This window comes from Chelonoidis abingdonii, chromosome 8, assembly GCF_003597395.2.
Source record: "Chelonoidis abingdonii isolate Lonesome George chromosome 8, CheloAbing_2.0, whole genome shotgun sequence".
Taxonomy (NCBI): domain Eukaryota; kingdom Metazoa; phylum Chordata; order Testudines; family Testudinidae; genus Chelonoidis; species Chelonoidis abingdonii.
In genome coordinates, this window is record NC_133776.1 from 24,678,589 (window position 1) to 24,703,893 (window position 25,305).

General features: G+C 41.6%; 1 protein-coding gene across 3 annotated transcripts in view; it reads left to right on the plus strand.

Moving 5' to 3' along the window:
• VEPH1 (ventricular zone expressed PH domain containing 1) overlaps positions 1–16,650 on the plus strand; it is a 175,518-nt gene extending 158,868 nt beyond the window's left edge. For 2 of the 3 annotated variants that reach the window (XM_032805515.2, XM_032805514.2), the window contains exons 13-14: positions 9,015–9,151; positions 15,896–16,650. In XM_032805515.2, the coding sequence (XP_032661406.1) occupies positions 9,015–9,151; positions 15,896–16,132 (374 nt within the window). In that variant the 3' untranslated portion in view covers positions 16,133–16,650. The remainder of the gene's footprint in view (positions 1–9,014; positions 9,152–15,895) is intronic. The other variant, XM_032805516.1, reaches the window with a different exon arrangement.
• Positions 16,651–25,305: the final 8,655 nt, after the last annotated feature.

The following is a 25,305-nucleotide window of genomic DNA, read 5'->3' on the forward strand; positions in this document are numbered from 1 at the left end:
AGGTTGTGAACATTTTTTTAGTAAATGTTTAAATATTGAAGTATCTTGAATCCATTGTGTGCAAACACTAGGTTTTAGAACAAAAGGTCACATATATTAAACCGTTCACATCATATTACTAGGATGACCAGATAGCAACTGTGAAAAAATGGGACAGGGGGTGAGGGGTAATAGGCGCCTATATAAGAAAAAGTCCCAAAAACCATCACTGTCCCTATAAAAATAGGACATCTGGTCACCCTAGATCAGGGATAGGCAACCTATGGCACGCGTGCCAAACGCAGCACACTAGCTGATTTTCAGTGGCACTCACACTGTCTGGGTCCTGGCCACCAGTCTGGGGGGCTCTGCATTTTAATTTAATTTTAAATGAAGCTTCTTAAACATTTTAAAAACCTTATTTATTTTACATACCACAATAGTTTAGTTATAGATTATAGACTTATTGAAAGGGACCTTCTAAAAACATTAAACTGTATTACTGGCATGCGAAACCTTAAATTAGAGTGAATAAATGAAGACTCGGCACACCACTTCTGAAAGGTTGCCCACCCCTGCCCTAGATATTACTGTAAATATAGATTTTAGGGCCAAAAAGGCCAGAAGAATAATGATCATCTGGTCCAATCTCCTGCATAACACAGGCAATACATCCTCACCCCATAATTTCTGCATCAAGCCCTTGACTTCTGTTTGAGCTGTAGCATATTTTATAAAGAAACCAGTCCTGATTTAAAGAGTTCAAGTGATGGATAATCCACCACATGTCTAATCAAGTTGTTCCAATGGTTAATTACCCTCATGGTTAAAAAATTGTGCCTTATTTCTAGTCTAGATTTGTCTAGCTTCAGCTTCCAACCACTGGATCTTGTTATGTTTTTTTCTGCCAGAGTAAGTCATCTACTATCAGAAATCGCTTCTTCACGTAGGTATGTGTAGAATGTGATCAAGTTGCTTGTTAACCTTCTCTTGGTTCAACTAAATACATTCTGCTACTGATGGGTCAAGTCCTGAAGTCTTTACACAGTAGAGTATGTACTCAATCTGAGCTCCCTTGCGCCACTAGTGTCATTCCATGGACTTCAACAGTCAGTCCTAATTTGCACCAGTGTAAACAAAAGGAGATTTGGACATTCAGGCATTCTGCTGGAGTAAAGACGGACTAAAAACAAAATCAGGACTTCAAGATTGGGCTCTAAAGTGACTGTGACACCATAAAAAGGAGATTTAGTTCATTAAGTGAACAAACTGTAGCAACAAGCGGGTTATGAGAAAGATCCTTATGTCCTATAGATATTTAGGAAACTTAATTGCTAAGAAAATAAGAGAAAGGACTTTAAAAATCTTTGGAATAATGCTTCATTGTTATCCTTTATGAATTCCTCTCTTTTAATCAGGGCCTCAGACATACTGGCATCTATTTCATTATGGTGTCTGCTGAACTGGCATCAGTGTAGCCAATGGATTTGTCTCTAGATGCATATGAGGACTGTGATTGTAGGATTGGTTCCAACTACCACAATTTTTGAAGATGTATCTGCATTTCCAGTGTTGAGAGCTATTGAGAGACTTTATAATTTACTCATAAATATCCTCTTCAGTCTGAAACTGCATATCAACTGTCTACCTACTGTTGATCTCACCATCATCATCTTGTGCCTGAATTTATTGCCCTTTGTGTCCTCTTAGTACTGTCTATGCTTAAAAGTTAGATTGACCTAGCTATGTTTTTCAGGGCTGTGAAAAACTTTGCACCCAGCATACCATAGTTAGGTCAACCTAACCTGCAGTGTAGACGTGGCTAGGTCAATGGAAGAATTCTTCTGTCAACTTTGCTATTGCCTCTCAGAGAGGTGGATTAACTGCATTGACAAGAAAACCCCTTCTGTCAATTCAGGAAGCGTCAACACTACAGTGGCACAGATGCAGAACTGTAGCTGTGGCACCATTACTGCTCTGCTGTAGACATGCCCTGAGTTTGAGTTAGGACCTGTCCCTGCTACCACTGAAATCAATATCAGAACTACGATTGAGCTGAATGGGCTCAGGAGTGGGCAGATTTGTAAGATCCTCTGGAAATCTATCAATGTGGCTAGGTATTTATATTGTGCTCATTGTGCTCTGTAAATCATTGTGTAGCTGTATGACAATCTATTACTATATAACTGTAGAAACAATTTCTTTTCCTGTCTTCCCTTTTATTTAATACTCATCCACTAAACTTGGCTACTTGATGCTGCAGGTAAGTTTCTGATCCATATCATTGTGCCATGTGCTTTTCAATGTGGACACTTCATCCTTGCATTTCTGACATCTTGTCTTGTCAGGTATCCTCTTCTCCCCCATTATTAAGCATGCCATGGAGATTATTCTTTTCCAGACACCAAACTTCACGTTCTAATGGGGACACAGTATCCTCTAGAAAAACATAACACAGCAGTTTGTTTGTCTCAAAATGATAAAATCACAATCTAGAAGGTTAACTACCCATGTAAATATGGGGTCAAAAGTTGTCTACAACAAAATGCCTATGATGAGACATCAATGGCAATGACATATTCCTTTATTTTATGATGTTGTGGGCTACCCTACCTTTTCAAGGGCCAGGGAGCTTGGAAGCCTGCCAGCCCTATACATTTAACAGCTGGGAAAGGATCAAATGTTTTCTATAAAGAGCTGAGAAAGCTCAGTTGGAAGGAGCTGCAGGAGGGAGACTGGCTCCTGCCATGAACCATTAAGTGGGAGGGACAGAGAGGCAAGGGGGAAAAGCCTCTGGAAACTGTAGCCCAAGGTGGGCAGAGGAGCTGTTTTTGTATTTGATGTTTTGCCTAGATTTTATATTTGGAGAATAAAACTGGGCCCGATGCAGACTCTGAGCATGGCACTGAGTCCTTCCTGGGTTTGAGAGGCACAGGCCAGCAGCCTACATATGGTGGAATGTGCGGGCAGGTTATCAGCCCCTGGAACTGAGGGGAAACTGAGGCAGCAGCTAGCCAGAAACGAGATGGGGCAAGGTGACCCTGCAATTTAGAAAAGTTCACCTAGTTGTACAAAAACCAATAAACCACAAAAACATATTAACCAGAAGAACTGATGTCTACTAACAGTAATTAAAAACTCCCCATCTCCTCTCAGTACCTCCTCAACCCCAACCTGTCTCCTCTGGAAAAGCCTGAAAGAATAGACAGGTTTTGCAACATACCCTAATGGTAAACTAATGTCCTCTTGAATCCAGGGTCTTCAAGGGTCTTCCCACAGAGAACTATTATTATAGTAGTTCTGGGAGACCTCAGCTAAGATCGGGGACCCATTGTGCTTGATACTAAACATAGACAGCCAAAATAGACAAGACAGACAAAAGTTGGGGAAAAGAACAGATAAGGCACTGGCAGATTAAGTAACTTTCACAATGACACAGGATGTCTGTGGTCGAGAAAAGATTGAACTTCGATCTCCTGGTTCCAATCCAGTGCCTTTACCACAAAACCATCTTTCCTGTCAGCCCCTAAAGAGGAATAAATCTAAGGATTGTCATCTTGAATAACCCTGCTAATCTCAACTGCTGGTTTGTAGTATGAAGAGAGAGATGATATTCAGGGCTCTAAGATATGTAGGGCTCAAGCCATAAAGAGATTTATAGCTTGAAACTAGCACTCTGAATGTCACCCAGACACCAGGTGGAACCCAGTGCAGTCAATGGAGCATGGCTGCAGCATGTGCCTAACAGGAACCACTGGTAAGGTGGTATACAGTCTTGTTCTGGACTGGATGACATTTCCAAGGGTAGCCTTGCATTAATCCATTCTGATGACAAGGATATAGATAACGATGGTTGGTTCAAGAAGAAAAGTCATAACCTCCTTGTCAAACAAAGATGAAAGAGCACTCAAGTCCATTGCTGTTATCTGGGCATCAAGGAGAAACTGAGGGTGCATGGCCCTTTCTTCTGGCCATGTCTCCTATGCTGGGAGCCAGGAGGAGTGGTTGGGAAGGAGCAGGCACCATTGCCTTAAGCCATGGGAAGATTCTCGCATGTCACACAAATCTTTCGCCAGGCACATCGAGGGGTCGGGTTATGCATTGTACTGGGGGATGGGCATAAAGCAGACTTCATGGACTATAGAGTCAGGCCCGTAATCTTTGCTGTGTCCCCTGGTTGTTTTCCCCCACCCAACCAGTGTCACCAGATCCAGCTTCAATGAACTAGTTCTCATCTGAGCCACAGACTCAGGCTGAAATGACCATAATCTGGCTCTGATGAAAGAGAGAGTGCCATCAGAATTTGAAGGGTTCCAGGTGAACAAATCATTGGCAGTGGATGATTATTGTGACAAATATAGCCTTTCCCTGCTCAGGGAACAACCAGGAGTGAATCATGATTTACGCCGATGTATTTACTCAGCAGTCTTTGACAATATTTGTATACAGAGTTTGAAAAATGTGACCATGGGCAGTTCTTGCCTCACTGTTTAAGGGGTGGTTAGTTGTGATTGCTCAGATGAGTCGCATGGATGGTCCTTCCTTTCCCTAGAAGTTTTTATCTTGAGTTAATTAATATCTAATTAACTCAACAAACTTAGCAAGTTTGTAAGGGTGAATATGGATTTAGTGATCCACAGGGTAAAAAACAAACATTTGAAGCTTGGATCAAATGTGTGGCCAGTGCCACACCAGTCTTTACATATATGTTTGGTGAAGGAGTGTGCATCTTCTCTTACAGCAAAAACTCATACCTGTGCATTTAAAATTCAGTTTCCACCAGTATTTACACCTTCAGATCTGACATTGTTTTCGTGTACGTTCAGGCCAGTAAAATTGAACTGCATGTGGATGGAAAGTGAACATGAAAGCAGAGGGAAGGCTGAAAGCAGCTAGCATCCGTGGGATGAAAAGCAGGGAAGCTATATAGGAAAAACTGTTTAGAGCTGCCCATTTGCAACAACCCACTATGCCTACATATTGTAAAGATCTCACCACCCCTGGCATTAATCATATCAACTCGATAATATTATGCATCTCCTTGATCCCATCCCACCTTGTACTGGATTCCATGCACAAATTGCAGATTCTTTCCAAAATTAACCACACTGGTAAAAGCCAATCTCCTGAAAGTACTGCAGTTTTATAGCTGTACCCAAGCAAATGACACTGAGTTCATGTGTGTCATGGTTGGGCTGCATTTATTTCTCTCAGCTGCTAAAATGCATTTAGTTCTACAAAAAATTAGGAGTAATAGCTCACTTTTTCATTATCTCAAGAAATTTGCAATACAAAAGTGAGTGTGTGTGTGTGTGTGTGCATCTGTAATAAAGTTAAGGGCTATTACAAAGGTGTAAATTTAAAAATGTGACACCATTAATTTAGAGAACTTCAGATGACCTGACTGCAGACGCAAACAAAGTTTTTCTGCATAAACATTTACAAATTTTTGCAATTACAGAAGGTTATGCAGCGGGGAGGAAAGGCTTTTTGTTTCACTTTGTCTTGTGTCAGGTCATGTCAAATATGGCATGAAAGAATTCAACATAACACAACCTGACACAAAAAGATGCAAAGTATAGTTGAGGAATGTGGAGCATTGGAGTGAGCAACAAGAAAGAAACAGTTTTAACCACAGAGACATACAGTTAGCTCTCCATGCGTGAGTAGAAATTTGCCACCCAGATTTTTGTTATTTATGTCCTAAAACACTTTGCCTCATTATTTACTAAATAGGATAATCTGGAATGGATCTTTATTTTTCACTGATGAAAGGAAGCCTAACATTTATCTTGTCAGTTTAAACTGAGAATATACAAGGTTTAAAAAGAAGGTAGAAGGTTTTCATTCATACATTTATGCACTATATAGAGTGTGTGCATGTAATCAATATCTATCTACAACTTAAAAGCAAAGCTATATCTTGCTTTGTGGGGGAAGAGTTTGGGGGAATAGTTGTTTGCTCTTCACTTCCTTTAGAGGCTTTCATAAAGTAATTACAATAATACAACAAGAAAACCCCACCTCACAGCAGCTGGAGTGCAAAGGGAGGGAGCCCCCTCAGACAACATTAGCAGTGCTGGAGAAAAATATCCATTCTTGGACTCACTCTGAAGAATAACATTTTTAACATTTTGTTTCTATTTCAGGATCCAGACAGTGGATACTAAATAGAGTTGCACAGATATAAAGTTATGCCTTCTCAGAAACTCCAAAGGATGTCCTCAGAGTTGCCATGTCTATTTTCTGTGGGCTAGACGGTGACTCTGACCATGCATCCATGCAAGGGAGCGTAGGGGAGTAAGAACTCCCCTGACACACCAACATGGGCTACCTCGACAAAGGGTCCTTATACATACAAGTAAAAAGGGACTCCACACCCACTGACTCCTTCCCCCCTCACACACATCCTGGAGTAGGTGGGCAGGAAAGGGTGAGGAATGGATTGAACATTGTCTCTTCCTCTGTAAAAACTGGCCAGTGGTCAGCTAAACCAGTGTGGCAGAGTAGCAGTAATAACTTGCCACTGGTATAAGACAGCAGCAAATTATTGCCATTTCCCCCTCCTCTACCCTGAGCAAGGGTGGCATCAGGCAAGGAACTCTGACTCTGAGGTGTGCCTGTGGTGCACAGGCCCTACTGAGGCTGTTCCTGAGGTGATGCTGTTGAAACAGCACCCTTCGCTCAGGGCTGTGCCTAGAGTCATAACGTAGCTGGGTGTGCTTTAGAATGACAAGCAGTAACTCATTATAACACCCGGGCTACCTGTTTTTTAAATAAGGGTGGATTGTTCATTCATTCATTTGATTTTTGGGTAAGAACATTCCTCTTTGTGTGTCTACTGTCTGAAAGCCATGTCAAATGCTGCACATCTCCCACTGATATTCAGCCTGTCACAGTCAATGGACATATAACCTCAATGGAAATTGTGGGCAGAGGATGAAAGATATACATGGCCTTATAAATATAGGCACATTTATAAATGAGAATCTGAGGCACTTTGAAGCAAATAATAACCTTTAACACCCATGCCACGCTTTAAATCATCAAAGTGATTTTTTAAACATAGATAATGAAACCATTGTGATGGAGAGGGAACATATATTTCCCTCACTAGAAACTTTATATATGTTCTTTCTTTCTTTTGTTGTTTCCCTTAAAAGTAATCTGGATTGACAACCATAACAAGTAGCCTTTTGTGCACACCATGGTTCAATATAGAAGATGCACTGGTCTGGAAAACAGCTCAGTTGAAGATGGAGCTGCCAACGGCACCCCTCTTTTTATTGAATATACATTCTGTCTATTATTCCTGGAAGCATTGTGTCACTTTACTCATATAATGCTCTATTTATATGGAATATTAAAATAAGCTCAGGCAGGTGATTATACTGCTCTTCTCTGGCCTTAAAAATCTATGCATCTATTAAAAAGACTTCACACGCTGTACCTTAATGGCCAGCTTTATTTACTTTCCCTTAATGAGTTCCATTTGAGAGGTGAGAATATGTCTGGGTTTTTTTTAAATCTATACAAGCCACCTGTCTGAAACTCTAAATCCTTGGTCATGAGATCATAAGTCCACACTTAGCAGTGGGATTGGAAGTAGTTACTTGCGAAATTGTTATTGAGGGAGAAAGGTAAACATTGGCTGTCCAGGGTCTGTCTTGTGTTGCACTGCTCCAGCAGTTGTGTGCCAGGTATTGGAATAATTATATTATTTTAGGCAGATGTAAGTGATAGAATATATCAGATTACCAACATTAGTGCTGTGAGATTTGGCTGCATATAAGTAGGAGCAGGACCTAGGTAATTCTTGGTTTGTCCGAAGTGTGAGGATTATTTTTCACAGCATTTTATGTTAATATTAAATAACTTTGCGGCCTCCTTTATGGAAGGACCTAAAGAAATTAATGATGATTAAACCAATAGGATTCTCTTTAAAATGTAGGGCTAAGCTGTAACTTGAACTACATAAGCAATAGAGGAAGTGAGTAGCAAACAACTCTTTCCCCAAACTCTTCTCCCACAAAGCAAGAAGACAGCAGGAAAGGAATGTGATTCGGGTGTGTCTGAGTCACTCCTGGCTAGGTGTAGCTCATGTACCACTCTTTCATCAGGATTGTGCCTAATATCTTATTTTTGGATTGGGATTTTCTAAGGGACCTAAGGAAGATAGGAACTAACTTCCAGTGGGGTTTAGGTACCTAACTCCCTTAGGTCCCTTTGAAAATCCTAGTCCTGGCCTTTAATTGGCTCTGTCGAAATGACTCTAAAATTAAAAGTAATTTGAATTTAATAGTGAATGTTATCCTTTGTGTGGATTTTCAATTCATCCTATAGAATTCTATAGTAGGAATATAAACCTAGAAAGTTGTTATCCTCTATCACATTCCATGGGACTTTCCATAAGGCATGATTGGGCCAGTGCAGGTAGCATTTCTCACTTCAGACTCCAAGCATTTTTAAACTGATCTTTTAAGTACATGTTATGTGAAGATGTAATTTGCAGGGGAGTTAAATACTGTTGGTGATACGATGACACTGTTGAATAGGAGAAAACAGAGCATAGGTGTCATTTGGGGGAGAAGAGGGCAAAGATCAATCATACAGGGTCATGAGTTTGCTTTTGTCATTCTGGGTGCATCTTGGTGGATTATTTGTTGGTTATTCTGTTAAGCATATGCTTAATTGTACAAGATTATGAATAAATATTGTGAGATTGGGTAATAAATTGGGTAGAAATAAGAAGTAGGGGGGATGAATATGCAGTAGTAAGAGTTAGAAGAAGAAAAAATGAAGGGGAGATGGAACTGTATGAGACCTACATTAAAAAATGGATCCTTCATGAGTAGGGGACTGCAACACCTTTCTTCAACCATGGCTGAATATTCTGAGGCAGAAGGGAAATGTGGTCTTGTGGTTTATACAGCAACATTGCAAAACTGATTTTTGGTTTGGAGAAAAAATTATGCTTTCTTCTAAGATAGGAGAGAGAAAATGAATAACTTCCTCATTATATTTTTCCTCACTAGTTGTAAATCAAGATGGACAACCTCTGATTGAAGGCAAGCTGAAAGAAAAGCAAGTTAGATGGAAGTTTATCAAAAGATGGAAAACTCGCTATTTCACTCTCGCTGGCAATCAGCTTCTGTTTCGCAAAGGAAAATCTGTAAGTTAGAACATCACTTTGGTTTGCTCATTCCCCCCTTCCCCCCCAGAATTATCCTCTTCCTTGGCCTTTTCAAGACTATGATTATTCCATATTCTCCTCACATAGCTAATCTCAGCCAATGGTTTGCTGACTAAGCTTGTCTATGCTGTAGGAGGGTTTATGCCTCTTCCTGTGGCGACAAAGGGTGGAGTTTTCAAAGGCCCTCGGCTTTGGCCTAATGCTCTTCTTTTTGAAGTCAGTGGCAACAGAGTTAGGCAAATGCTGAGTACCTGCATACTTAGGGTCCAGTTCTGCTTTCAGATAAAAAGATGCAACTTCCATTGGCTTCAAGGGAAGTTGCACCCATGTAACACCGGTAGATTGCGCCCACCAGCTCTTAAAATCTTTTCAGATTCCCTTAGTTGGTGACCAATGACTAAGTGTGCCTCCAAAGGTGAAGGTTTAATTTAGTACCAGGCTATTGTGTCACTAATCCACCTATGTCTTAAGAAATTGCACTGAGTTGAAAAAAAAATGCCTAATGCCTTTCAGTTCTGGTTAGCAATTCTTAATTTTGTTCTTCAAGTAAATGTATGGATAAGCAACAGTGAAACTGAATTCTGCACAGGTAAAAAAGCAACTGTTTGCAAAAAAGCCTGGAGTACAGCAGCAAGGAAAGTATTAATTCCATCTTAGATTCTCAAAAGTGCTCAGTGATTTTGGGTGCCAAACTGACAGACTTTAAATGGGTTTGATTTTCAGAGGACAGGTGCTCATCACTTTCTGAAAATCAGGACCCTCTAAGATATTTCAAGCTGGGTACCCAAAACAAAATCACTATTCTCTTTAATAAAAAAAAATTGGGCTACTTCTCTTATTTAACTGAATAATCCAAACTGACATTATAGCATTCTAATCATCACCAGAAAGGAAACACAAAGTATTGCTGAAAGTGGGATACTAATGCAAGAGTTCTCTGTTTCTCCCAATAAACGGCTAAATTCTGCTCTCACTTGTCCCACTGTATAAATGCAGAGTATCTATTCTGAAATTTCAGTGGATTTATACCAGAAGAAGTGAGAGAAAAATTTGGCCTAGTATATCTAATACTGCAAAATTAATTTCAGTGCTTCTGATTTATTAGACACTCTGAGTGGAAAATTACTTTCTTCAGTCCTTAGTAATTGGCGTTACCAAATACTATGCAAAATGGTCTTTTTCGTTTCCAGGGAGGTTCCAAGAAAACAGAAGCCTCTTATCAGAGCCTGGCTGAAATTTTGACCCTAAAGCTTAACTTTGCTTCTAAAGAGCTTTTATTACCATCTATAAACAAAATCAAGCACTCTAAAATCTAAAATGGCTGCTTGAGCCCCTTCCTTTCATGGAGGACATACAAAGTTGTGTCCGTGATGCACTTATGCCTTTCTTAGGAAAATGCAGTCTATCAGAAAGGGACTAATTCATAAAAGAACATCTCCCTGCACTTCTAGTGATTTCCTAATGTGTTTGGTTAGGTTTTTAAAGAAAAATTAATATGTACTTTTATGACCAATCTATTTTACTATTGCTTGATATTTACTTTTTTAAATTTGCCAGAATAATTGTCAACTTCCTCACAAGTTGACTGGCCTATAAAAAATTTATTTGATGTAATGGAAGTTAATTAGATATCCTACACTAATAAAGCAACAGGCACATCTGAATGCCTCTAATTCCCATGGGATGTGATTGTCGGATGAAAATCAATCCCCTAAGATTGTTTTACTGCTGCTCTCTTTTGTTAATGCAAGAAATGTATATTGTTTGGCAGGCAGAGGAAGGTGGTAGATCAGGTTGTTGAATGGCAGTTTCTTTTCAGTTGTATATTTCATACAGATTAATTTACTTCTTTTTAACGTAAAATCAAGAATTTTGAGCTGTTTTAACTGTTTGTAATGGTGATGCACAGTACTAGGCAGATTTAAGGTACAGTTGCTGTATTCAGGCCAGCATATTTTTCAAGTATATGTGTTATAACCTGCTACTTTTATATTGTTGCTGAAATTAGAGCTAGCCAAAGGTACTGGATTGATATCCCTAGAGACTCGAGGCCTGTCTTTAACCTCAGCCTGGATATAGCATGAGAAATGGCATTGAAAGCTTCTCTGCGCAGCCTCACCAGTGTGGCTCAACTCAGTTCTGGAAGGGCTATCTCTAGAGAGAGAATGGGTATTGCAGACGTTCATAGTGGTCCCCTGATTGCAAGGGTCTCTATAACAGTGATGGGCAAATAGAATGATTGGCTGACTAGAATGAGTGTTGGCCATATTTGGGGAACTGGATATTTTGGAATGTCAAAGCATTTGACTGCATGCACCTGAAAGTGGGACTGAGGGGGAGACACAGGTTACAAGGATTAGGGTGACCAGACAGCCAGGGTGAAAAATCGGGATGGAGGTGGGGGATAATAGGTGCCTGTGTAAGAAAAAGCACCAAATATCAGGACTGTCCCTATAAAATCGAGACATCTAAGGCTATATAAGTTTCATGAGAGTGCTTCATGTAACCAATGTCTGAATCATAGAATATCAGTGTTGGAAGGGACCTCCGGAGGTCATCTAGTCCAACCCCCTGCTCAGAGCAGGACCAATCCCCAACTAAATCATCCCAGCCAGGGATTTGTTAAGCCTGACCTTAAAAACCTCTAAGCAAAGAGATTGGTTACATGAATCCATAGGTAACCCATGCCCAGTGCGTTCAAATCCAATCCTCCTAGTGAAAAGTTTTTTCCTAAATATCCAACCTAAAATCTCCACCTGACTGCAACTTGAGGACCATTACTCCTTGTTCTGTTCATCTGCTACCACTGCAACAGTCTAGGATCCCCTCCTCTTTGGAAAACCCCCCTTTCAGGTAGTTAGAAAGCAAGCCTATCAAAATCCCTTCCTTCATTCTTCTCTTCTGCAGACTAAACAGTATCCATTTCCCTCAGCCTTCTCCTTCATAAGTCATGTGCTCCAGCCCCTAATCATTTTTGTTGCCCTCTCTGGATTCTTTCCAATTTTTCCACATCTTCTTATAGTGTGGGGCCCAAAACTGGACACAGTACTCCAGATGAGACCTCACCAATGCGAATAGAGGGGAATGATCACGTTCCCTCGATCTGCTGCAATGCTCCTACTTATACAGCCAAAATACCAGTTAGCCTTCTTTGGCAACAAGGGCACACTGTTGACTCATATCCAGCTTCTCATCCACTGTAACCCCTAGGTCCTTTTCTGCAGAACTGCTGCCCTAGCCACTCGGTCCCTAGTCTGTAGCAGTGCATGGGATTCTTCCATGTCCTAAGTGTACTTAGGACTCTGCACTTGTCCTTGTTGAACCTCATCAGATTTCTTTTGGCCCAGTCCTCTAATTTTGTCTAGGTCCTTCTAATATCCTATTCCCTACCCTTCAGCGGTATCTACCACTCCCAGTTTAATGTCATCTGCAAACTTGCTGAGGTGAAGTCCAGATCGCCATCCTCCAGCATCATTAATGAAGAATGTTGAAACAAGACCGGCCCAGGACCAAACTCTTGTGCACTCTGCTAGATACCGGCTTGCCAACTAAGACATGGAGCCATTGATCACTACCCATTTGATCCAATAATCTAGCCATGATTTCTATCATCTTATGGTGCATTCATTCAGCCTTACTTACCTTTCACTTGCGGCAAGAATACCTGTGGGGATGACCGTTCAAAAGCTTTGTTAAAGTCAGAAGAATAACAGGTCCGACTGGCTTTCCCCTCTGAAAGTCCTGAGTTCAAGACCTCTCAAATCCAAGGCTGGTGCATATTCAGTGAAATGCATCATGAACCAAAGGGTTGGAGGGGGCAGTCTGGCTGTGCTGTTTGGATGTCCACCTAAGAGGTAGGAGCTCTCATGTCCCCACCAGCTAGATCTGGCCACTGTATGACATGTCTTGTAGTGTTATTCCCACAAGTGGAACACAATGCAAGCATGATGGGAACAGCCTGTATCCTGATTACTTAGCACTTATGCAATTTGATGGAAAACACCAGTTTCAGCTTCGCCACTGGCATTGGAGATTGTGAGAATAGACGTAGAAAGGTTGCTGTTTTATGTAATGCATGTTTGCATAGATGGTCTGCTTATGGAGACATGCTGCTCGCATAGCACCCATCAAACTGTAAGTGACTGTGCCTGAGATTTAAAACAGAAATGTGGGAAAACATTTTCCAGCACTGGTGACATGTAGCTAATGAGCTGAGTAGGCACAGCTGGCAGGTTGTGAGGAATGGCCTAACTACATGATTTGGACATTGCTACGCAATTACCCAGCTTTATTCTGTCTTTTCTATTTTAGAAATCTTAGATTTGAATACCAAAATCATTCCAAATCAAAAAGTTTGAAATAGGAGAAAATAAAGATCTTTGCTTGGCTTTTTCACCATCCCAACGCAGTGAGGGTTCAGTCCTGCATACCCTCCGCACCTGTATATCCAGGGAGTAAATGGGCCTTCCCAGATCAGATCATCAAGGTGATCTATGCATCAGTTTACAATAGAGCATATGCTATTAAGCTGTGCAGTCATAGATAATGGCTAGTTAAGCCACTTTTACATATCCATGTTCAGCTGTATGTGGTGTTTATTCTAGTTATTTGAGCTGGAAAGTAGTTGTATCTGGTTTAGTACTAAAATCCTACCCCACCCACCTTTCTCCCGAATTGTTAAACAAGGACTAATATTATGTGGATGTTCTCCCTTTACCTCACCGCAGATTTGAAAATATAAACAAGACACAGAAGAAGCATTGTGAAATAGCCAGCTGGCTGTGCCTGGATATTCCAGTTGGCCTGTCAGTACCCTTTCCCCTTTAAAATTAGCCATGCTAACAATATTTGCTCTGTGCAAGCAATTACATGGCCAGTGGATGAAAGGGAGGCAAAGAAAAGCAAAAATCTGAGACGCACAGATGCATTGCTCTCCACGTCCATGAAAACTACAGTGGGTCCCATACACAAAAATCTGCCAGGGGTACTAAACTTCAAGTTTCCTTAGCAACCTGAGGTCACATCTAGTGTTAATGTGTAGCTTATAATGAAAACAAACGCTAGTTTGTGTAGATATGGGCTTGAACATCCAAGTTTGGATTTGAACTCCTGCAAGGTTCATGGGTGTTCATGGAAGATTCTCTGCAGCTTGAAGTCTTCAAACCACAATTTGAGGACTTCAGTAACTCAGACATAGTTTAGGGGTTTGTTATGGAAGTGGATGGGTGAGATTCTGTGGCCTGCATTGTGCAGGAGGTCAGACTAGATGATCATAATGGTCCCTTCTGACCTTAAAGTCTATGAGTCTATGAGATCCAGCGGTTTGTTTCAGGTCTATCACTGGTTTGCATCGCCTGGGACACCATGGAAAAATGGATGATTCATCTCCACAGCCTTTGGTCCCAGTGTGGTGCCTGAGTAAATTCCATGGATTCCTCCTGGTCTGATTTAAAGGGTCTACACTGAGTGTACAGCTATTCTGCCTGTCACTGCCCCCTGGCCATTCAGTGGGAATTAATGGTGCTCATCAGAACATTAACCCCTGTGCACCAGCCTCTATCTGGCTAGAAGAAGAGATGAAGTTCAGGCAGTGGAAACACAGCTCCCCAGAGAGCCATGCTTGGGTGGATGAGGAACAGGCATTTCATGCTGATGCCACAACATCTCTTGGGTTGGGGACTAGATTCTTTGTTAGAAGGCCACAATCCCTGCCTTTTCCATGAGCTCATAAATCCCTCATCCCTGAGAGGATGCTAGCTAGGAATCTCCATGCCTCCTGCAGGTTTTCCATCAGTTAGGATAACTTACCTCTCCCTACCTTATTTTCCCCACTTATAAAATGGTGCTACTATTTCACTGACATATTCATATGTATACAATGAACATATTCAGGGCTTTGTGAGCTGTACAATCCTTAAACATATTCACATACATCTCCCCCCCCCCACACACACACACCCCCAATGTGTGGAAACAGTCATGGTCAACCTTAATAAACCTATTCGGGAAATTTATTTCCAACATTTTGCCAAAATATTTACAACACACAACCTCACAGGCATATGATTGAGAGATGAACCAATTAATGTTTGAAAAGTGCATTGAACTTATAAAGAATCATTGGCAGTCTCAGCAGAGAGAATGGCTGAATAGAGAGTTCAGCAATTGAATATGCATAGAGCCTTTGCTCCTCCTGGTCCCTCCAGGGCAGAGGCACATCCACAGGGCAGTGTAAGGAAGTGTGCACTGTTGCTCTCTGGGCTGTGAATTCATGGAGCACTTCAGTCTCCCGGTGTGTCCTTCAGGCACCTTTCACAACCATTAACATTGTGGGCTGGGGATTGGGAGGGGGCATTATCACAATCCTATATTGGTGGCAGATGTCAATCCTTTGCAAAAAGGTGGGAATAACATGTGCCAATGCTAAGGTAGGAAAGCTCGTGGGTTACTGTGCAATCCTTGTACAAGTAGCCCTAATTGGATTAGTTATGTGACTGAGGTAGGATTATCTAAAGGAATGTGGCACCCAAATCCTGTTGAAATTCAATGGGAGTTAGATACTGAACTCCATTAGGTCCTTCCCAAATCCCAGCTTTAGTGCTCCCCAAAGTGAATAAGGGTTGCACAGTCTAAAGCTATGGGTGTAGCTACTTTGTAGGATCAACAAAAGTTTTCCCTCTGAACTGACTGTTGTGCTCCCTCCCCCCACCTCCTGTGTTTCAGAAGGATGATCCAGATGACTGCCCCATTGAACTCAGTAAGGTACAGAGTGTAAAGATTGTGGCCAAGAAGCGCCGAGACCGCAGCCTTCCTCGGGCCTTTGAAATCTTTACCAACAATAAGACCTATGTTTTCAAGGCCAAAGATGAGAAGAATGCTGAAGAGTGGCTTCAGTGCATCAATGTAGCCGTAGCACAAGCTAAAGAAAGGGAAAGCAGAGAAGCAACCACTTATCTGTAAAACCGTCAGCCTGTCTAACACTGAGCTTTTGCATCTGCCTTTGAAATGCAAAGATACTTCATCCTGTTTATCACAGAACCAAAGTGATAAGAAACAAACCTTATTTGTGGGAGAAGTCTCTGTGAATTCAGTGGTTTTCGCTACTGCAGGGAACGCTCAAGTGAATAATGGCTGCAAGATCAGGCCCCTAGACAGTTACCATTGGCAACAAAGTAGCTCAAAGCAACTCATCTAATTGCTATAAAGTGAATATGTTCCAAAGGTGACCTTTAGTTTATAGCTAATGTGGTGAAAGAGGCTCCTTTTGAACATACATGGAATTTACATAGCAAATCCTATATTTTGCAGCATGTTTTATTGTTACATGATATCAGTAGCAAATGATATTGAGAAACTAATCTGACAGACACTGGTACACAAAAGCTGCCCTGTAGCACTATTTTCAGCAAGTGTATATTTACATTTTCCTCACTTTGTTACACCAGCAGCTAATCTAGAATGTTAACCCCTGCAAAGTAAAGAGGTTTATGTGATAAAATTCAGCATTCCAAGCTATTTTTGCCTATCCGTTTAAGGTGACTTGATGCAGGCTGAAGTGTATATATGTGATTATATCGTGATGGTGGTGATGGTGGTGGTATCTCATTTTACCCTTTTGCTAAAAGCAACAAAAGAAAATCTCTTCCAGGCAGTAACATTTGCAGAGAGATTTCAAAGTCCAGTCATTTCCAGAAAGGCCATTTTCATGGGGGGAAAAGTTTCAAATGGAGCATTTTGAACTGGTTTAATCATTATTCTTTTAAAAGATTTGTGTATTTGGTTTGATGAGAGAAAGGGTCCATAGTATATTTTCAAATGTTTCTTGCAAATGCAAAGATACTACAAAGCCAGAAGTACATTCAGCTTTGCAAAGGATCCTCTATTTTATATGGCTTTTAATAGGTCAATGTTTGGTCAGTTTGTTTAGGTTTCAAATCATAGGCATGGCCTGAGGAGAAATGGGTAAATGCTAAGGTGCAATTCAGGCTATTATGATAGAGTAGGACTTGAGTGATTTCAATGTCAGAGATCAATATGGTAAGAGAAAAATTGAAGATAAGTTGAAAACAGTCTTTGAACACAATGCTGTGTCAACTGAGAATATGAAGAACTGTAAGGCACTGAAGAATCAAACCAATGACCTGGAAAATAAATTTAGATAAAAATATATTGGGCCTAATTTATCTCTGGTGCATTGTCACTGAAACCAATGGAGTTGCACCCAGGATGGCCTGGGCTCATGATAGTCCTCAAAGGCATGGAGATGGATAAACTGAAATATTTTCTTTCCAGTAGATTATGAAGGTGTTGGAGATGGATTACTCTGATTCCTTCTTCAGTGCACCACGGAGCTTGGCATCCCTAGAAAGCCCAGTTTGACAACAGTATTAAAGACCAATAGTGGAGATTCCGTGACATAGGCTTTACATAACCTGCACTGAGTCAGAAACTGTGTTCTTTACCTGCAACTGTAAACTAGCACTGAACACACCATTACATGTGAGTTTCGTAAACCTATTTTCAGCTGTCACCATTGGGTCTAATACTTGCATAACTGACTTTTCTTGCAATGGGTGATAAAGCTGAAATTAGCACAGAAATCTGAACTAGAGGCTGATTTTCAGCAGTACCAAGCACTCATAGCTCTCTTGATTTCCATTGGAGTTGTAGGCAATCAGCAACTCTGAACATTAGTCCCTAGCTAGATCTTAAAAAACTGCTTTATCCTTAGACCTCAATATGGAGGCCAGGATGATTATTTTTTTCTTATCCCATCATCTTGCTGCAATGTGTTTGAGGATAAGAAGGCTGTCTGTATCTCAGTAAAGGAAATGAGAGATTCATCGGGGATTTTAGCCACATAGGGGATTTTATTTTTCTTAATGTAGACTTTAATTAGATTTTTCTTCATATCTATTTCCTAAATGTTATTGCCACAGCATTTCTTTACCTGGGTTTCTGGACCAAATTTGGAAAGCAGCCTCAACAACTGCCTTGCAAAATCTGCCTATATTTACATATACAAATGCAAATTACAATTCGCATATGCAAAATAGGTAATTGTGCAGACAGCTGCCTATTTGCATGTGCAAGTTCTCTTTTGTGCACAAACATTTAGTGGGAGCATAGACATGGCTCTTCATTTATGAGTATTTCCTTTGATATTATCACCTATTAGTAAATGTTTGTATAGCACTTGAATTTATAATGTGCTATATAAGTGTTAACTGGTGGTGTTTGGATTTGTAAATTTACCAACACTCTGTATTTCTTTTTATTGTTGGGTGTGTAAGACGTTTTCTCATGGAGGCCAGAACCAAAAGCCACTTTGTTAGCCCTCCATGTCAGCAAAAGAGAGCTTTATTGGAGCTTTAATTTTGTGTTAGCTCCCTCACGCACCAGTCAGTCAGCCTGATCACCAAAGTCCTCGAAATTCTGCCAGTCTTAACCTTCGCTTTCAGGTTACATTCAGTGAATCCCAGTGCTTTCCATTGCAGTATCCAGCTCCTATCACAGCACACTCACAGAAATGATCAAGTCTCCTGTCTCCAAAGAGTCAGAATACGCACCAGCCTGGTGGCTCATTTTAGGAGGGAGTCAGTTCTCAGCATCCTCAACCCATGTGGTTAGGGAATCCACCTTTCACAGATTCCAAGAGCGCTAGCCCCTTTTGTCCTTTAAGTGACAGATAACAAAGGAGTCCCTTTTCTTCCCTTTATAGTCCAGAAAACCTTTGAAATGTATTATTTGAAAAGCAAGCCTAGACGAAGTTCCTCTCCCCTACTGTTTGCCCATCAAGGTGCAGATGCAACACCTCTCTGCTTCATCAGCTGGTCAATTTGTTTTTTTGATTGGTTTGATCACTTTGTTTACTTAGATGCAAATGTGCTTTTATTGTCCTATGCTTGAATCAAGCCATGCTGTTTTCTCATCTGCCTGTTAGCTTGATCCACACAGACAGGTAAATCCATATTCCTTTGTCTAGGGCAGGCTTGTTTATTGGCTGCCTCCAAAACATGTTGCAAGAACATATTCCCAGCACGCATAACTCTTTATACACTAACTATATGTATATCATGCAATGACATTCATGACCAGTGTGTCACCAGTTTTCATATGAAACTTTACAAGACACTATTTGGGTAAATATCCTGGCAACAATGTGTTGGGTGTGCCCTTTGCCAGTGGGTAGAAAGGAGCTTTTAGGGTCTGTAACGGGGTGCATGCCACATCCCGTAGGATTTGGCGCCTTGGCCCTGCTCCTTAAAGACTTAGGGACACTACAAGCTGGTGAAACACCCATGTTCTTTATTTTGTATCCGTTTCCCACTATTTACAGGCTATTTACATGGCTTGACCTCACACAAGCCTGACCAGCAACAGACTAGTAGGCTCCTTCCTCCCTGTGAGCCTGCTGCCCCACTCCCACTCACATCCTCCCAACCTTTTAGCTCCTGCCAGTGAGGCTGGCAGGTGGGGGCACTTCCCAGGCAAGCACTGGCTATTTACCCAGCCCCCATCCATTCTCCCTGACTGTCAGCTGGCATGGCAGGAGCTGATTGGGGGCATTCCTAGCAGCACTCTGCTACACACCTCCCCTCTTAAGTGACCACCCTGAGTGGGGGCTGGTTTGGTTCCTTCACCCCTGCCCCAGAGGCTGCTTTTTATCCTCACCCCAGCTTCTTCCCACAACCATTTGCCCGGCCACAAAATCTGGCTAACCCACATTCCATTTCCGGGCAGTCCCATTTGTGTCCCTGTCACTCACATCGCCAGCAGTTAAGTGTGGGGCCCTGAAGACATCTTGGTGAGTGGCCAGCCAGGTAGCTGGTGGAGAGGCGCAGCAAGGGGCCAGCAGGGCGGCTGGCAGAGAGGTGCAGCGAGTGGCCAGCAGAGAGGCTTGTGGAGAGGCACGGCAAATAGCAAGAATGGCAGCTGGCAGAGAGCTGTGGCAAGTGGCCATCAGGGTGGCTGCCAGAGAGGGCCAGAGCAAAGCCCCACAGAGAGGCGTGACTATTGGCCGTTGGGGCAAAGAGCGAGTGCCCAAGCAGCAGAGTGAGTAAGGTGCTTCCTTACCCCCCAACTTCCACCCAGAGTAGGAGGTGAACTCTGCAGATGAACTTCTGACCTCTGGGGCTGCACTGGCCAAGGACAGCAACTGTGAGTGGGGTGCAGAGAAGGGACGGGCACGTTAAAGAGACTTTTGGGTTGCTGGACTTAAGAACCTGAGGGGAAAAGGACACTGCCCAACTTACTTGGGGGGTGGGTCTTTTGTTCATGGTTTATGTTTGTGAAGCCAGTTGCAGTATTTTCCCAAATTTAATACTAAGTTACTTCCCTCCTTTTATTAAAAGTTTTTGCTACACTCAGACTCTGTGCTTGTGAGAGGGGAAGTATTGCCTCTGAGAGGCACCTTGGCGGTGGTGTGCAATTATCCCAAGTCACTGGGTGGGGGCTCGAGCCGGTTTTGTGTTGTGTTCTTGAAAAGGAACCCCTAGATACTGAAACTGGCCATTGTTACTGCCAGCTGTGACTGGTGGAAAGGTTACACACCCATTTGCTTCAGAGTGGTAGCCGTGTTAGTCTATATAAAAAAAAACGAGGAATCCTTGTGGCACCTTAGAGACTAACACATTCATTTGGGCATAAGTTTTCATGGGCTAGAACTCACTTCATCAGATGCATGAAGTGAAAAATACAGGAGCAAGTATAAATACATGAAAGGATAGGGATTGCTTTACCAAGTGTTAGGTCAGTTTAACGAGATAAATCAATTAACAGCAGGATACCAAGGGAGGAAAATAACTTTTGAAGTGGTAAGAGAGTGGCCCACTACAGACAGTTGACAAGAGGTCTGAGTAACAGTAGGGAAAAATGAGTATTGGGGAAATTAAGTTTAGGTTTTGTAATGACCCAACCATTCCCAATCTTTATTCATGTTGCATCTGATAGTATCCAGTCTACAAATTAATTCCAGTTCTGCAGCTTCATGTTGGAGTCTGTTTTTGAAGTTTTTTTGTTGAAGAATTGCCACTTTTAGGTCTGTTATTGAGTGACTAGAGAGACTGAAATGTTCTCCTACTGGTTTTTGAATGTTATGACTCACTATTAAGTATTTATTGATTGTATTTCAGTAATGCCTGCAATGTGCTAAGCAGGGACATCATTTGCTAGGACAAGGGGGGCAAATGTCCCTCCAAGATCTTGGTATGCACCCCCCTCATGATATTCCATAGTCTGTATGCTCCTTTATGTCTTCCACTTGATGCCCTCTCTCTGCCTAACACTGTGCAGGATATACTATAATACATATAATGTTCTATAGGCTGACACAACTTTCCCCGTCCAACTCTGAATGTTTCTGAATTTATACCCCTGATGCTAGGTGCTGTTCCATCCATAAAGGATGACACAGTCTGTAATCTGAATACTCATAATCATAAGAAGTCAAGCAACACACAAAGGGTGGGAAGGGATACAATAAAATGTACAGAATTTTCATATAAGGGGTATGTTCTACACATTGGGCCATGTCCTCATCTGTTGTAAATTTGTATAGCTACATTAATCTCAGCATCTAGCACATTTTAGGCACAACTAGAATACAAATAATATGAAGTCTATGTAGCTATGCCCATGTACACCAGCTGAAGAACAGGACAATTGCCTTTTTCCATATATAATTCAATATACAGTATACACAAGCTATACTCAATTGCCCCACACTCTATTCATTGCTATGGCTGAATTTGGTCTCGATGCAGGGGGGAATGTGGGATGAATCTGGCCCCCAAAGTGTAAACTGATGCAATTTATATGTTGGAAGAAGCAGAATGACAGTAGCAGGAAAAAACAGCCAAGAGGAAAATGTAAGAAGGGTTGAGATAAATAGAGCCATCTGACTTTATCTTCTTGTACTTTTCCTGCCTATAATGTAACTTATACCCATTTACTTACATGGAACTTACAGTACCACTTATATCAGCTGTGAACATGTACCAGAACATGTACCATTGGACTGAGAAGAGTCTGCTCACTTCAGAAAGAACCTCAAGGTGGAAAGCAAAGACAACCTGGAAAACCTAAATTGTCTGAGAAGAAGAAAGGGACAAGGTGAGTTAGTTACTCAATGTCACAGGCCTAAATCTTTAAAGAATGTATGTGCTACCATACTAAAATACCAATCTCGCAAGTGTATGATTAACTTTACTCACCTGAAAAGTCCCATTAAGGCCAAGTGACTTTTAAATCCATGTGATTCCAAGCCCATGTGTGTAAAGTTAAGCACATGTATATGTGAATGCAGAATTAGGGCTTTCGTTTCTGAATTGTGTTTTACACTGAACACTACATTCATTCATCCAAGGAACCCAACTGAAATTTGGCAGGGCTGGACATTTAAAAAAAAAATCTCTTTTTACAGAAACCACTTCTGAAAACAGTCTATTGTTCTTGCTTTTTCAGGGCTTTATAAAGTATCATTTTGATGCTATTTTTTCAATCCGCCATCCATGTCTGTTTCATCCCTAATTTAGTGTTTCTGGTTTGTTTATTTATATTAAATAAACAATGTGAATCTGAAAACCAGGATGGAAAATCCATTTTTATTGTCAGGTGGTTTCAGCAAACTTTGTGTGAAATTGTACAACATTGCAATTATGTCTTTGCTGCACCTACTCTACAGTGGTTTTGCAATCCATTTTTTTCTAAAGCTATCAATCACTTAAATCCATCCCATCAATGTCAATGAGATCGAAACAATATGTAGGTAGAGACCCCTGTTTCTGTGCCAAAAATAATTACATAAAATAAGAAGCCTAACTTTAGTTATCCTATATTAGATTAAACCTTGGAATAAAATAAAAGGGAGATTCAGCTGGCATCCTATCCTATTTGTCCTTCTAGAAGGAGACACACAAAAATCATCAAGTTATGATGGGAACACACAAATGTCAAAAAAACAAATAAACCCCTCATTGCTGCCAGTGTCTTACTTGAACAGGTATATAAAATGTTTTATAAGGGTTTTGATTTTCAATTTCAATATTTTAAGTAATGTTTATGCCCAGGTTGATACATGCTAATCTGGGTTCCCAGTGTCCTTAAAACAGTTATTTGGTGTCAGATATTGTAGTATATTTTCTGGTTTAATGTTGTTTTTTTTCCCCTTTAGTGGGCCCATCCTGCTCCCAAAGAAGACAATGGCAAAACTCCCATTGACTTCAGGGGGTGGAAAATTGGGCTCATCATATTACTTTGGCATGTAAATCTGTATGTGGCAGCAGTGCTAAAAAATAGATTCAAATGGCCCCATTGCTTCCTGAGGTTGGACTCTACAGAACCTATGTTCCTCTTTTCCAGGAAACAATTTGTCTTCTGTCTTGTGCAACTCCCAATACAAAAGATGTCATTTTCTCTGGGGAGTGTAACATCACACAATTTAACTTTTGCTGAAGTATTTTATAACCCAAGTTATTTGTTTCAATGAGATTTTCTCCTGAACCACCAGGGATGAGAAGTATATGGATTGTTATCTGGGGCCTGCAGCTGAGACTTTATGGGATACCAAAACAAAGCATTGCTCTTGCCCTAAACCCACACTGCTACATGGATAGCAGTAAAGGAGTGGGGCATTGAGTCCAACTAGCTAACTGATTTTACACCCCAGATTGCCAGTCCTCCCAGTTTCTCAATTTTACTGACAGGCAGAGAGAATACTATGGCACTTCACAGAGGCAGAGTGGCTTCTTCCAAGTCAGAGGGAGAGGGGCCACTTTTTGGGTCTGGGTGGGCACAGCCAGGCTGGGCCCACCCCTTGCACCAGAATTTGAGAGGTGGGACAGTAAGTATAAGAGGTGGGGCCTCCAGCTCAGTTGGGCCAGACCCAGGGAAGGAGACAGATGTTTTTCACTTGCTGCAGAACTCCAGGCCTGTTACTGAATTGGCTAGCGCCCTGACTCCAGAAGTGACCAAGTCTGGAGAGGAGCTTCTGAGACTGCTGGCAGCCGAATATCCCAACAAAGGTGAGGACCCCTGCACAACGGAGCTCCCTCCCCAGACTGTGGTAGGAAGTAGCCCAGGGAAACCAGACTCTAGTCTGTTTTGCTGTCAGTGCTCAAGCTGGCATGTTTCAGTAGGATTCCCACTGACTCAGTAGCAGGGCCCTCCACCACTGTCACAGCTCTAGGCTGGGACCTGGTGGAGTAGGGTGGGCTTGGGTCCCCCTACTCCCCTTCCTGCCAACCACACCCCTGTGGTGGTAGCCTCCCCACCATAGGCCAAACAAACCATTTTTGTTGGTCTGCCCTGCTTGAGGGCCAGAGCCCCATAGATCGTAGCCCTTTGCTTCACTAATTCCCGCCTTGTGACTGGGCTGACCCCACAGTGATGCAGTCAGGCAGAGTGGCTTTCCTCTGAGCCAGAGGGGGAGGAATGGCCTCCAACTTACTACAGCACAAAAAGCAGCAAAGAATCCTGTGGCACCTTATAGACTAACAGACGTTTTGGATCATGAGCTTTTGTGGGTAAATACCCACTTTGTCAGATGTCAGATTCACCCACGAAAGCTCATGATCCAAAATGTCTGTTAGTCTATAAGGTGCCACAGGATTCTCTGCTGCTTTTACAGATTCAGACTAACACGGCTACCCCTCTGATACAGGCACAAAGTATATTTTAAATGTTCCTTACAAGGAAAATAATCAGCCTTTTCATTGTATAGCTGGCATCTCACATATTTGTTCTGCTATGTCACACAAAGATCTCAGGATCTATGATGCTGTGAACCATAATATCATATTAACAACAAGTCATGGTGAAAGTCATTTCTGATCTATTTGGCTTCTTGTAAGGACAAAGTGGAACAATATGATGACCTTGGCATAACCAAGCTGGCTTGCACCTCTTAATGTGAACTTAATGTGTAAACTAACATTGACAAATGACCATTGTATGAAACGAATAGAGTGCTCACCTTCCTCCAAGAATTACTAGAAAATAAATATCATGAATGGTTCTTGAAGAAGAAGAAGAGTAGGAGCTGGTTCAGGAGCAGAATCAGTACAAATCAGACTATCTGAGCAGATGAGGCCATGTGTGCTGCTTGTAGTAAACGTTCTGACTTACAATTGGTC